We start from the raw sequence: 14,249 nt of genomic DNA on the forward strand, positions 1-14,249 counted from the left end.
CGCCGCAGGAGGCTGTCATGACATAATTTTCTACGCGCAACACACCCGCTACACACACAGGACAATGGAGGGAATCGAGTGTAGCCAATGCTGTTTTTAATCCTCGGGATGTGACTGATTCTCACTGCAAGAAGACAAACGTTTCAATCTCTGGCCAGACTATTTAAAAATGGCGGGGTTATTCAGGATACTCCGTCTGGTATGTAATGTTGACGCAGTCAATAGTGACGATTCTTTCTGACCAATCAGCAGTCTGCCGTGTTTCACATCACATTTTAGTATCGCCGGAGGGGATATGAAATAAAGTATCTGGTTTTATACTGTGGAAAACCAACCAAAGGCGAGTCAAGTCGAGTCGAGCCAAGGCGAGCTGGTACTGTGTAGTGGAAAAGTGATAAAAAATATTATGAAAAAGCACCGCATTAAAACACATACGAGTGGAAGAAATATTAACAAATACCAATGTTTATTTTACTGTATTTTGATTAGAAATGCAACCTTGGAAAGCATAATAGACTTATTTTTAAAAGCATTAAACAAATCATACCGACCACAAGCTTTTGAGCAGTAGTGTACTTTTTTGTCATGTTGTTCCACAACTTCCCAAGCAAAATAAGATAATTGAAGAATTGTTTTTATCCATATAATGAAAGTCGGTGACTATCTACCAACAAGACTATATGCAGAAGGAGAAATGTTATAATATTTGCTTTTCTGATTGGTGCCACTAGTGGCACATACACTAAACACTTCACCTATAATAAAGTGTCATTTGTTTACCCTCCGTCAAACTCACCATTTTGTATTTCTTTTAGTCTGTCACCCCCACATCTAATTCATTTTTTAATGGTCAAGTGGAATTTTTTTTCTTTACAAAAACACAAACAGGACAATAGTTCCCTCTCTCTCTTGCTTTCTCGCTCACCCCTTCTCTTCTCCTTTCTCTCTTTCCTCCCACGCCTGTTTCTCTCCACAAGGCCAGAGCAGTAATTGAGTGATGGAGGTCTGTGCGGTGCTGCGAGGCTATTGTCTGGAGCCGCACAATGACTTTGAGTCTTTTGTGTTCTTCATGCCCACTTGATGCTGCTGAAGGAGGGCTGCGGGTCAGATGCGTCCACTACAGCCATTATATCTCACTTCATAAAGCACAAACACACCATCACAGCCCACACAGTTGCCAATGAGTGACAGCTGCATAACAAGCCTCGATAGGAAGCGGTTTAGGGCTGTTTTTCATCCGTGTGGCCCCTCCCATATGGTCACGTTTCAGGTGGTGCTGAAGGGGGCCGTTTACTGTACACATGTCATTGATAAGCTACAGTGAGCCGCCATATGTCACGTATGTGCAAGACGTTAGGGGATCTGCTTTGTTATATGGCTCACAGGATGTAACATATTCTGTGGCCTTCAATACATTTAGCCACCTGTGGTTTCTTAATAGAGATGATAATGAAAGGGATTAATTTAGAATTTTGTCTCTCATTTGGTTTCTGTTTCTCACAGGCAAGTCTAAAGTGGAGACCACGTACGACAAGATGTTCACTGTGACAAGCTGGCTGAGGTTGACCGTCACGAGAGAGGATGATGGGGTTCCCGTGGTTTGCATTGTCGACCATCCAGCGGTCAAGGACTTCCAGGCCCAGAAGTACCTAGAAGTACAATGTGAGTGAGCTGACACTTTAAGGGCCAGGTTTACTAACAGCTTGCGCCAGGGCAAACCCCCTTTTGGTGTTAAAAAATTATACTGTCTGGATTTGCTAAAGACACACTGTAAAAAATTAGCGCCAAAATGACGTGGACGCAGTTCTTTTTGCGACTGACCTTATTGCATATGCATTTATAGGAGTTTCCCTGTCAGATGCAAAATTTATGGGAGGAGAGTATTTAAATTACTCATGCAAAGTGATTTACTAAGGTTTGCACTAGTCAGCTTGCTGGTATTTGCGCCATTATTTACCGGCCAAAAAAGCATGTCTGAAATCCCTTTAATTTGCTCTGGGCAGTGTTCTGCTGGGAAACCCTGGGTCCTGCCATTTATGTAGATGTAAATTTTGACACATGCCAAATACCTAAATATTGTTGTAGGCCAGGTAAACCCCTTCATGACAATGGTCCAGCCCTAGTGGCAGTGGCTTTTTTCAGCAGGATAATGCACAATGTGCACATTGTTCAGGAATGGTTTGAGGAACATGATGAAGAGTTCAAAGTGTTTCTCTGGCCTCCAAATTCCCTATATCTCAATCCAAATGAGCATCTATGGAATGTGCTGGATCAACAAGTTCAAACCACCTCCAGTTCAACTCACAACCTACGGGACTTTAAGGATGTGCTGCCATGTCTTTGTGTCAGATACCTCGGGACATCTTCAGGACATCTTCAGGGCATCTTCAGACATCTAATTGTAGAGTCCATGTCATGTTGTTTTTGGCAGCAAGTGGATGACCAACATAATGGTGTTAGTTTGTTTATATATTTTATAGTTTACTGCCTTGTGACAGCAATTTAAATATATTTATATAGAATTGTTATTGTTGAATTAATGTTGTGGTTTGGTATCATTATTAGGAATTTAAATATATTTAATCTAATAGTTTTGACTAGATAAAGGTGTCCTCTCTCTCTCTCTTTTGAAGTTTTTTTCCATTATTTTTATTATTTTTTTCATCTTTGTGTTAGAACTCAGTCAGGCCTATCTTTTCCCTTTTGAGAGCAGACATAAATCCAGACATGTCACTTGGTCTATGATGAAAGATTGTACTTTGGTAATTTAGTTGTGACAGAGATCCTGCCTCTGATTGGATGAGACCCATGGGCACTGTCTTTATCCTCAGATACAGATACGATTTTAAAGATGTTTTGTTTAGGTCCTCAAGCATAGTTTTCTTGAGATTATTCTTACCTGTCTTGGGGTTTAGAAGATCACTAGAAAGGCTGCCTTTCCTGACCTTTATCTGTCAAAGACAACACATCTCTAAAAATTGGGTGCCAAACTTACAGCAGAAAATGTAAAACCGTTTTGTCTATGCTATTTAACTGGATTTCGTGCACATGGGCAGCCTTTGTCATGCTCTGGGAGAGCTGGTGCAAGAGTCATTGTCTGACTCACTTTCTTTCAAATTGTGCTGCTGAAACTGGAAAAACAATCAATGTTAAAAAAATCATTGAGAGAAGGCAGCCTTAATGGAGTTCATTTTTACAATTGAAAATAGAAAAACATTGCTGTGGATATTAAATAAGCCAGAAATATTGATATCTACACCATGCAAGCAGTTTGTGCAGTTCAGCAGCTTGAGGGAAATTAAACGCTCCGTGGTGGCGGTGGTAAGAAATGACAACAATATCTTGTGTCAATAATTGTGTTATTAGAATTAGTGTGACCTTTTCTGTCCGGCACACCAGCTAGTGAGAAACCGGAGGCCGGTGGCGCTGCCTTTCGTGGATTTAATGCTTGTGTGTGAGAGAGCGAGAGAGAGAGAGAGAGAGAGAGAGAGAGAGAGAGGAGAGAGAGAGAGAGAGAGAGAGAGAGAGAGAGGAGAGGAGAGAGAGAGAGAGAGAGGGAGAGAGGAGAGAGAGGAGAGAGGAGAGAGAGAGAGAGAGAGAGAGAGAGAGAGAGAGAGAGAGAGAGAGAGAGAGAGAGAGAGAGAGAGAGAGAGAGCCTTTTGGAAAGGAACTAATGCAGAGGAAGCTTCAAAGCAAGAAACTTTCACTCAGAGCCTTTCATGCGAAGAGTTTGAAGATGACAAGGGGAGAAATGGAAGGAGTCTCCATAGAGCTGAGACAAACAGGTGGATATTCCTCTCACAGAACTTCTGAGCAGACCACTCTTTTTCTTTCTCTCTCTCTCACTTCAGACCAGGCTGTCCATCATGGACACAGAAATGTTAGCTCTGACAGGGTGTAATTTGGAAAGAAAGAAGGCCAACAGATCACTTTTTGTTGATAGAAGAGGTCAAACAGAAAAGCATCAAGTGGATAAAGCACTCAACAAAATTTAGCAATCGCCAAAAAAGCAGTTGAAACATCAGCTCTGAAATAATGTGATAAATCTTGTCAGGACATTGACGTTTTTTTCCCTTGTGCACTTTAAAAAAATCCAAGATAGTGTGAAATCTGTGGGTCAAAGTGAAGTCACCATTCACTCAGCATCGAGTCCATTCAAAGTGCCGTAAGAGCCGGTGAAATTGAAAGAGTGGAATCCGGGGGTTATTGTGGGCGACTTTGACGGTTTCAGTGAAATAATCTTTTACCCTTTAAGTCCACAGGGACACTCGGCATCTCTCGATGTGGATTTTTTGTAAATTCTTGGCCCTTATGCATGACCTGCCTCCAACGCAAGGTCTGTTGCTTATCCTGATTTACACATACTAATGACTCTGGACTATTTACATTTCAAACCCACTTTTTTAGATCAGTGTATGTCTACTGTTTGACCCACATTGCTTGACAAAGTGAGTGCAATGATGTCATTGGGATCAGCTCTAATATCTCCCCCACGTCCGTGGAACGAACACACAGCACTGTCGCATAAGCATCTGTGGAACGCCACTTCAAGCTCCATTACTGGGATAATATTAGATTTCGGTTCCTTTGAGAAACTAGAGGGCTGGATGCCAGCCAGCGCTGGAATGTGGATCGTAGGACTGGAAAGGCATAGCTCAGCCATTACAACCTGTCAGTTTGAGAGGATGAATACCTCAGAGGAAGCAGCAGGAACCTCAGAGTACGCATCTCCTGTGGAGCCCACTTACATAACTGTGGTGGACTTGGCAAGCACACCATGGCCTACTATGAATCTTGGGAACTTTAAAGGGATAGTTTGAAAATTAAAAATATGTCATTATTCACTTACTCTCATGTCATTCCAATCCTGTAGGGTTTTCTTTCTTTTATATATTTTGAAGGATGTTTTTGTCCATACAATGACAGTCATTGGGGTCCAAATGACTGTTGTTTTGGACCCCGCTGACTCTCATTCTATGGATAAAAAGAAGAAAGTCATGCAAGTTTGTTTTTGCGACAAGAGATGAATGAGATTTATTCACAATAAAACCCATAACATTCATAGAGAAAGTAAATGTAGTCAATTTTGATTTCAAGTTCAGCCCAAAATTGTGCTTGTGTATATAGGCTGGGTTTTTTATTCTTTTATTTTGACACACCTAACTGTCGTTCCTTGGATCCATTATGCTTAGATCATTATTCTTAATGAAAGGCCAGAAACACTTTCTTGCCTCTCAGTAGTGTGCTATTTTGTGTCTTTTATGTTTTATTTTCTTGCTGCACTTTCTATAACACAAAGGTTGCCATTTCCTGTTTTTGCCCGTCGTGCCTTTGTATGTTGAAAACTCTCTGGCAAACAGGAACCAATTTAATATTTGCCTCATATTAGACACATTCTACAAAAGCAGCAGTGCGACAGCCTTGTGTAGTCCATTAAATGCCAAGGGTCCTAAATGCCTTATATAAGCTGTTTGCCATTAAGTTTCATCATGTCATTAGACAGCTAGACAGACCGAAAAATCTTATTAGACATCAGAAATTGGCACACAGGTATAATGCGGTTATGTAACTGCTCTACACAAATGTGGAGTGAGTGACTGGCCCGCATGGCTGTGCATGTCAGATTCTACCCTCCGATGTTATTTGAGACATGCAGCGCTGGGTATTTCTACGTGAGAGAGTGTTAGTTATGTGTCCGACGTCAGTTTGAATGTCACCCCTCCTGCTGCACTGTACAAACACAGCAGGAAGTCTAATCCCAGCTGAATTGGAAAAGAACTGAGACTTGCCAAGGAGAAGTGCACATTTCATGCTAAATGTAGCTGCTACGGCTGAGAAGCAAGGCTGACGCAAGGTGCAAAAAAGCCAGTGGGCTACCTGCTGCCAGTCACCGGAGAATAGAACCATTGAGCGGCCAGTCGTTTTAATAGATATGAGAAAGGGCAGTACTTACAGAGCAGAAATGTCAACGCTGAGAGCGCAAGAGGAACGAGTTTGAATATGGGCATTCGTGATGTCATGACTTCTGACTGTATACACTACACACATCAGGGTGTATCGATAATGTTTAAATGAATCTAATGGTTGATAGATCAAAAAGCATGCACACATTTTGCATCAAACAATGGTAATGCTGAAGAGTCGACTCAAACGGCTGAGAACAATCCAATAAGCGTTGAACAAAGCCAAGGATGTTTAAAGTTTCATGCAGCCCGGGGGCACAAGGCGCTGATGTGCTTTATTTTTCTCTTCCACAGATAAACCTGAGGTAAAGATCGTGGTGGAGTTTCCTTCGGGCCCGATTAGAGAAGGCGAAAATCTGGAACTGACATGCCAGGCTAAAGGCAAACCAGAGTAAGATGCATCTCTCTGCTGTATGTTCTATCTCTGGCTATGTTGGCAACGTTTCAATGGTTTGTTCTGATCCAGATCAGTTTGTGTCCTGGGCTCTCATCCCTGAGGAGAAAAGTCCTCTAGCAAAACTAATAGAGAAACTTGTGACCGCCATCACTACAATCAAAAAATTAAAGCATTCAATAGACTTAATCATACAACAAATCTGGTCCCGATATGATTTAACAAGCTGCCTTCCAAGACATTTTTGGGATATTTTATAATTGCATTTGAGCCATTTAATCACAAAAACGTGTTTAGCCTGTGAGCTTTAATTTAGCTTTCCTACGCAATGAAAATTAGAAGGATGCTGAAAAATATCTGAACTGAAGTGGATCATGTGCTCATGCACCACATTTTTGGGGGGCTTTTTACCAAATATTGGCTATTGATTACTTTTTCTGGCATGTAACATGAAATTGATAACTGTATTTTAATTTAGTCGAGGACTTGGATGGGGAATACATGGATGGGCAATATTAGATTAAAAAAGGACTTTCCAACGTATTTTAATTTGGATTTCTCTACATCCGATTAAGACCAAAATAAGAAAATCATGTAGCCTCAATGTAACAAATAATAAAAGTGACTGAATTTGAAAAATGATTTGTTCAGCAACATGTTTTGATTATAAAAAGGCTGAAATGAATTTGTTTGATTGCCATATTTTCCAGCGCTATTCATTCATTTATTTTATTTATTTATTTGGGTCATGATTGGGTCAGTTTGCCCTTACTGCAAACAAAAATATATAATATGGCCCCAATATTTGCTCACTTAATCAAAATTAAAACTATATTAATGTCATTTCATATATCGAACCAAGTGGCATTTATTGTAAATAAATTAGACAACAAATATTTTCCTGACCATATATTTCAAAAAAAGAAATTTGTAAAACAATAGATTAAGAAAAATTCTAAATGAAGAAAGTTAATTTCTCTCTTTTCATCTGATGCAGAGAAAATCATAATTTTTAGTGTCCAAATATTTTGGGGGGCACTGCACATGAGCCTAAAGTAAGTTGTCAATGTTAGTTCAATGAGAGTACATGTAATGAAAGCCTTTCTGGTGTTTTTACATGCAACAAGCCCCATAACATACCCAAACTGAAATGCTGCGGGCAGACGAGACGCCACCCGAATTCATTTAATAAAGATGAAAATACAATCAATACAGTGAGCGGAAAATTGGAAGTCATTTTCATTAAAGCTTGGAGAGGGGCTGCAGTCATTACTGTCAGACAGTGCAGGGCTTGGCTTGCCATCCCATTTGTATTCTCCGCCTCACGCCAGGTTCTCTGCAGCCCCTCCACTGTGTGTTTTTCCCCATGCCTTCTTCCCAATAAGGCACTTTTTCTAGGTCATTTCTCCCTTTCCATATCAGGAACGTCTGCATCTTTATGCTGTGCATGTATATTTAACCTCAGATTGAGGCTCTTTGAGATTCCCCACTCGCTGCTCGCCATCAAATGTTGTTTTGCCATCCTCAGTGGCCGGGGATCAACTGCTATTGAACGCGATCCAATCCTTTGTTTCGAAGTTGTGAAGGTTTTGTTTTATTTTGTTTTTTGTATTTTTCCCTCTCCCCCCTTTTAAACAGAGAATGGTAAGTTTAAACACAGACACAAAAACCAGAACAACAAGGGAAAGCCTCCTCAGATGCTCTTGGGAAATAACTACACTGCAGCAGTGCCATTGAAACTTGTGAGAGCCGAGCAGAGTTTAGAGCCTCTTTTATTTTTCCACAGTAGGTTTAGCTCATTCTGCTCATCACTGTGAAAGTAGAATGGGCTGTTGTGTGCTCGGCTCAGGTGTTTAGAGAACAAAAGGAGATAGCTCGCAGTGGCAGTTAATTGAGGCAGACAAGAGAAAATCACAGCCTTTCGCTTTTTGTTACTTTGCCAAAATGTTGTTCATTTGCCAATGCCGTAGGCTGCGACATTGGTCGAATCCCACAATCTGTGTTACTGACCGCAACTGATAATTTTTTTATTTATTTTTTCTGAGGGAAGGGCCTGTTTTCAGCCTCACATATTGCACATATTAATATGATAACAAATTGCACACAAAAACCTGATTTGCTGGATTCAGTCACAGTGCACAGGCATTTAGTCTGCTGGAAAATAAAATAATCTATACAAGTTCCCAGGCTGCTACAATTGTTGTTTCCAATGAATTACTAGCAGGGTTGCCTACACCCTTTGGCCGATATATTGCCATGATTTTTCAGTGACTTCAGGTAGTGTTTTTTTTTTTTTTTTCATTAATTACCTTTGTTTGATTAATTCCCTTGGATTGGTGTTGACTTAAGTCTAACAAGATATGAAAATGTTGAGAAATGTGAACCAAATCATTGAGGCATTTTTATATATACACTCATCAGCCACTTTATTAGGTATACCTGTTCAACTGCTTGTTAACGTATATATAAAATATATCAATAGAATAGAATAGAATAGAAATAATATACTGGGGTCGTCACACACAACCATCTCTAGGGCTTACAGAAAATGGTCTGAAAAAGAAAAAAATATCCAATAAGCGGCAGTTCTGTGGGTGAAAATGCCTTGTTGATGCCAGAAGTCAGAAGAGAATGACCAGACTGGTTCAAGCTGATAGAAAGGCAACAGTAACTCAAATAACTATTTGTTACAACCAAGGTCTGCAGAAGAGCATCTCTGAACTCACAACACATCAAACCTTGAAGTAGATGGACTACAGCAGCAGAAGACACACCAGATGCCACTACTTTCAGCTAAGAACGGGAACTGATTTACACACAGGCTTACAAAAAATTGGACAATAGGTTGCTTATCTGTGACGTCACTGCTGTGGGGCGAAATGCAGATGGATATCAGAAAGTGATTTTCTACTTGGGAATCACTATAGGATTTACTAACGCAAACTCAAAATGACTATGTTTTGCTTTGTTTACTATCCAGCATCTTACCGTCACCTCCTCAACCTGAAAAGGCGGAAAAGTGTATTATATTGTCCAGTTTTCCACCTGAACAATGATATGAGTTCCTATGGTAATTCTTAAAGCAGCATGAATGACCTGCAATGGTGACATTTTTCACAATTACGAGACGACAGAAAATCAAAATGACCTAAACCCACTAGCAGAAAGACAGTGCGATTTAAACAAACCAGACCAGAACTCAACACGGCATGACAGCAGCTTCACATTCTCTATATCAACTGTCTAGATGGCAGGCAAGTCTTCCAGTAGAAAAATCACTCCTTTTCATAACATAAGGATCACGTCCAACATATGTTGTGATTTTCTGTTTATAGCTTTCTAAACCAGCACATCACATATTCCATCTCGTTCATTCTGTTTTTCACTTCCTGCCCTCCATCTGAGTTCTGCGTGTCATCAGACGCACGTGATTGCAAAAAAGCGAGAGAATATTGAGAAAACGTTGGCTGGTCTGATGGTTCTCGATTTCTGTTGTGACCTTTAAGATGGTATGCACAGAATATGACATAAACAACATGAAAGCTTGGATCCATCCTGCTTTGTGTCAATGGTTCAGGCTGGTGGTATAATGGTGTGGGGAATATTTTCTTGGCATAATTTAGGCACCTTAGTACCAATTCAGCGTTGTTTAAATGCCACAGCCTACCTGAGTATTGTTAGGATTTGATTTGAAATCATTTCCATCCAGGAAATGCTAGCAAATTTCACAAATAATTACAACGAAACTGCTAGTAAGACATTTTTAAAAAGTTTCCATTATTTATTTATTTTTAATTGTTAATTAACACTCTGGAGCCATTTTCCTTAGCCATAGCAATTCTGACTAGATTCATGGCATTAAATATTTAAAAAAGACGCTTTAGTTTATGGTCCATAAGACATTACATGTTGGTCAGACAACCTCTTTGCCTGAACGACAGGTCCCTTGGCCAGAAAACGATGTGATGTGAACTAGACTTGAGGGGTCTTACTAGAAAATACTAGGACTAAGTTATTATGTGCTCTGTCTCTCCATCCAGGCCTCAACAGGTGAATTGGGTGAGGGTTGAGGATGATGTGCCATCTCACGCGGTTATCACTGGCTCAGATCTCTTCATTGAGAACCTGAACAAGTCCTACAACGGCACTTACCGATGTGTGGCGTCCAACTCTGTGGGTGAAGCCTATGATGACTACATCCTTTTTGTGCGCGGTAAGTCCAAAGTGACCGAGTAGTTCTGTCTCTTCGACCTCTTGCTCTTTCACTCACTTCACCGCTCCATCTGAGTCACGGGTCAATAACATTGATCTCAATGACATTTCCTTTCCTCTAGGACACGTTCTAATCTGACCATTTTCCTCCTGGAATTTACTTCTGATATCTTTTGCTGCTCTAAGCCTGTGGTGAAATTGCTGTCCTCCATTCAAAGAGTGCAACAATGGACTCAGAGCTATTTAAGAAATGATTTGTGCTGCAATGAGGATCTTTAAGTGAACAGATATACAGTTTATGTCAGTAGCAAGGGAGGCAAAGCCCAACTAATTCAGATTTGCTTCAAGTCGTTTTATCAAATGATACTGTGAATAAGCTTTAAAGAAGCCAAACTTTTTGTGTGTGTATGTGTGTGTGGGAACATTGCATGTTGTCGGTGGGTCGCCACAGAAACTTGGCTTCGCCCGAGTTGTGCGTGTTCCAAAAACTTGCCCCAGCACGAAGTGCAAATGCGCCAGTAATTGCGACAGGCTTTTCACACGTTTCTCCCATGAGTGGCTTGGCAGTCATTCCACGAGAAATTCATGACAGTTGAACCAACAGAATAGAAGCGAGAGTGACATAGCCACGTATGGTGCTGTGAGAGCTCAAATCCCTCCCCTATTAAAAACAGTGTCGCATATAACACTCTGTGTCTGATGCTGCTTTTAATATCTACACAATTCAACCACATATCTTACATTAGAATTGCTAATGCAGAAACGGGACGGTGCGACTGGGCTGTCGCCGTTTAATCTAGCATCATGCGTCTCCGTTGTGTTAACAGAGTGACACTCAAATATATTCAACACACACATACATGTGCACTCATAAAGACAGGCACTGGTGACATCTGGATACTCTATAGTCTTATAATTATTCTTCCACAAATTAATAGGATGACATCTGCGTATTACAAACACAGTGGCCCTGACACATTCAGCAAGACCCACAGCGATCCTCGCATATTTGGCATATTACGCCGTTCTGTCGAGGCACTGTTCAATTAAACGCTCTACTTTACAGAGATGTTAAAGGGAAGGCAAAATGAGCGTTTAGCAAGCTGTCTCAGTAAGAACACGTTTTCATACAGTCGGCATATGTAATGCATGGCACATTGGAAGGGTAATTGTAAAACTATTCATGCATGGCCTCATGTAATCACTATAAGGGTTGTTAACACTTTCAGCACTCATATATGATAATAAATCTGTTTATCTAGATTTATCAAGTGTCAAGTGGCAGCATTCCATCATACGTCCCAGCCATTCTCCTGCATGGTTAGTTCCAGGAGGTCATGCACATATTTTGAAGGAGGACCAGTGCTGGTCCTGGCTTACTTAGTGCCCTAGATGACTTTATAAAAAAAGTAAGAAAGAACATCCAGTTGAAATTCCATCCTAACATAGTTTTTGTATGAGTCTTGTTATTTATTATTTTTGACAACAAATAATAACCATACATATTTGTTTTAGTTGTTTTAAGAGCAGGTAACACTTTAATATACTGTTCCGCCATAAATGAATAACTACAAATGCGTAATGCACTATTATCATTCTAGTAACCATTACCGAATAAGAAACTCTGATTAACAGATTAGTAAGTAATAGCTCTCAGCTAATTCAGTTTTAGATAATCATTGAATGCTATTTTTTCAATCCTCCCAGAGGACTACTAATAACTACTATACAGATTCATAATAAATGTGAATAAAGCAGTCATTAGATCATATGGGCAAACCATGTATGATATCCCACAAATGCAAACTGTTTTCGTTGAAAGTGCATTTAAAGTTTTTGCACCTCTTTCCTGGTATAAATTTCAGAAACAACTCAAATGTGAGTATCTACTGACAATAACACAGTTTAAAACTAGGATAAAGGACTATTTGAGTACTAAATGCACGTGATGTTTTTGAGAGCTGCTGGTGATTATGTTGAGATGATGTTAAATTGCTAAATGTCTTCTTCGGTTAATTGTGTGTTTATGTATTTTTTTCTTTAATTTTTTCTCCTGTCTTTGCCAGGACCCCCTTGAAAAAAAGATTTTGAATCTCAATGGGATTATTTCCTGGTAAAATAAAGGATAATGAACATGAAAAAAGAATAATACAATTATTTCTAAAGGGAAGGTCATAGTAACCCATTAGTAATGGCTCATGTATTACCAAATCCTTCAGAAGGAATTACTCATTATTTGGATTAGTATTCTAAAAAACATGATAACTCTAGTAATGACTAAAACCATTGTAACCGTTTAAGGTTTTTGTTAAGTTTTCGGTAGTAATGTCTAAAGTGTTACCACAGCCTTCTAAAGTGCAGATCATCATAATACACTAGTAATAAACATTTAAAAATACTTAAAATACTGATCCAAACAGTTGAAGTAGTCTGAAGGATTTGGTAATACTTGAGTCATTACTAATGGGTTACTATGACCTACACTTTAGAATTAATTATATATTATGCATTATTCAGATTTATTATGAATCTGTATATAGTAGTATTTATTAGTCCTCTAGGAGGAGTGAAAAAATAATTGTTATTTATTTAACTAATAGTGTATAACTAAATTCAACTGAGCGCTATTACGTACTAATTCATTATTCCACATTTCTTGTTAGTTAATATTGGTGTTATTAATGCATTACAAATTTTTTCCTGTGTAGTTACTCATTAATGACGGAACAGTATTCTGAAGTGTTACCCAAGAGCAGCTTCAAGAGAAAAATTCTTGAGCATCATGAGAGTGGGTAGGTGTAGAGTTTAAAGCATTTCCCCCCGGTTTCACAGACAATGCTTAAGCCTAGTCCTAGACTAAAATGTTGAGCTGTTTTAGTTCCAAGTAACTTGCACTGACATATATTTATGTGTATGACCTATTTTTAGTCTCTAGATGCTTTTTTTTTTTCCTTTCTTTTTTCTTCTCTGTCTTTAAGGCAAATTTATAAAAACAACCTAAATGCCCTAATCGAACTAAGGTCTAATCCTGGCCTATCGTAAACCCTGTCTGTGAAACTGGGCCATAATCCACTGAACAATACACTCATTTGGACTGACCAAATATAGACATGTGTATGCATAATTTATGTTACAAAGTTTTAGAGAAGTAACTTCATCATCTACGGAATTTTTTCTTTTTTTTTCTTTTTTTGTTTGTTTTTTAATATTGTGAGAGATCCGTTTTAATCAGTATAGGAAACTTACATTTTCTTTATTTATTCAAGTTATCATAGTCATGCGACTTTAATTTTCAACCATTTGGAAATTAAATGTACTTAAATGTATTTATTTATTTTAAATATAATTTATTTATTTATTTTGGTGTTTAAAGTCTATGCCCCTTCAGTTTAAAATGGCATGACTCTTCTCTTCAACAGTGTCCACTTATGAATGAGCTAAAAAGTATTCAGCACATTAGAGTCAATATCAGATTCTTGATTTCTGGTAGGAGAGCTTCCTGGGCCCTCGATAGACAGCCAGAACAGATGTACTGCAGAGGCAATTTTTCTCTAATGCGTTTGTTCCCCAACTGTTGTGAAGCTAAGTGATGGAGAACACTTGGAGGGTGGCTGGCACTAAACTGGTTATGGGGAAAAAATACATTCCCTGAGACACTTTTCCAAGGCCTCCATCCCAGC

General features: G+C 39.2%; 1 protein-coding gene across 4 annotated transcripts in view; it reads left to right on the forward strand.

The window, feature by feature from the left end:
- cadm1a (cell adhesion molecule 1a) overlaps window positions 1–14,249 on the forward strand; it is a 323,756-nt gene that overhangs the window by 260,341 nt on the left and 49,166 nt on the right. For all 4 annotated transcript variants that reach the window (XM_067423006.1, XM_067423008.1, XM_067423007.1 and 1 more), the window contains 3 exons: window positions 1,504–1,662; window positions 6,258–6,354; window positions 10,398–10,570. In XM_067423006.1, the coding sequence (XP_067279107.1) occupies window positions 1,504–1,662; window positions 6,258–6,354; window positions 10,398–10,570 (429 nt within the window). The remainder of the gene's footprint in view (window positions 1–1,503; window positions 1,663–6,257; window positions 6,355–10,397; window positions 10,571–14,249) is intronic.

Source organism: Pseudorasbora parva, chromosome 18, assembly GCF_024679245.1.
Source record: "Pseudorasbora parva isolate DD20220531a chromosome 18, ASM2467924v1, whole genome shotgun sequence".
Classification (NCBI taxonomy): Eukaryota; Metazoa; Chordata; class Actinopteri; order Cypriniformes; family Gobionidae; genus Pseudorasbora; species Pseudorasbora parva.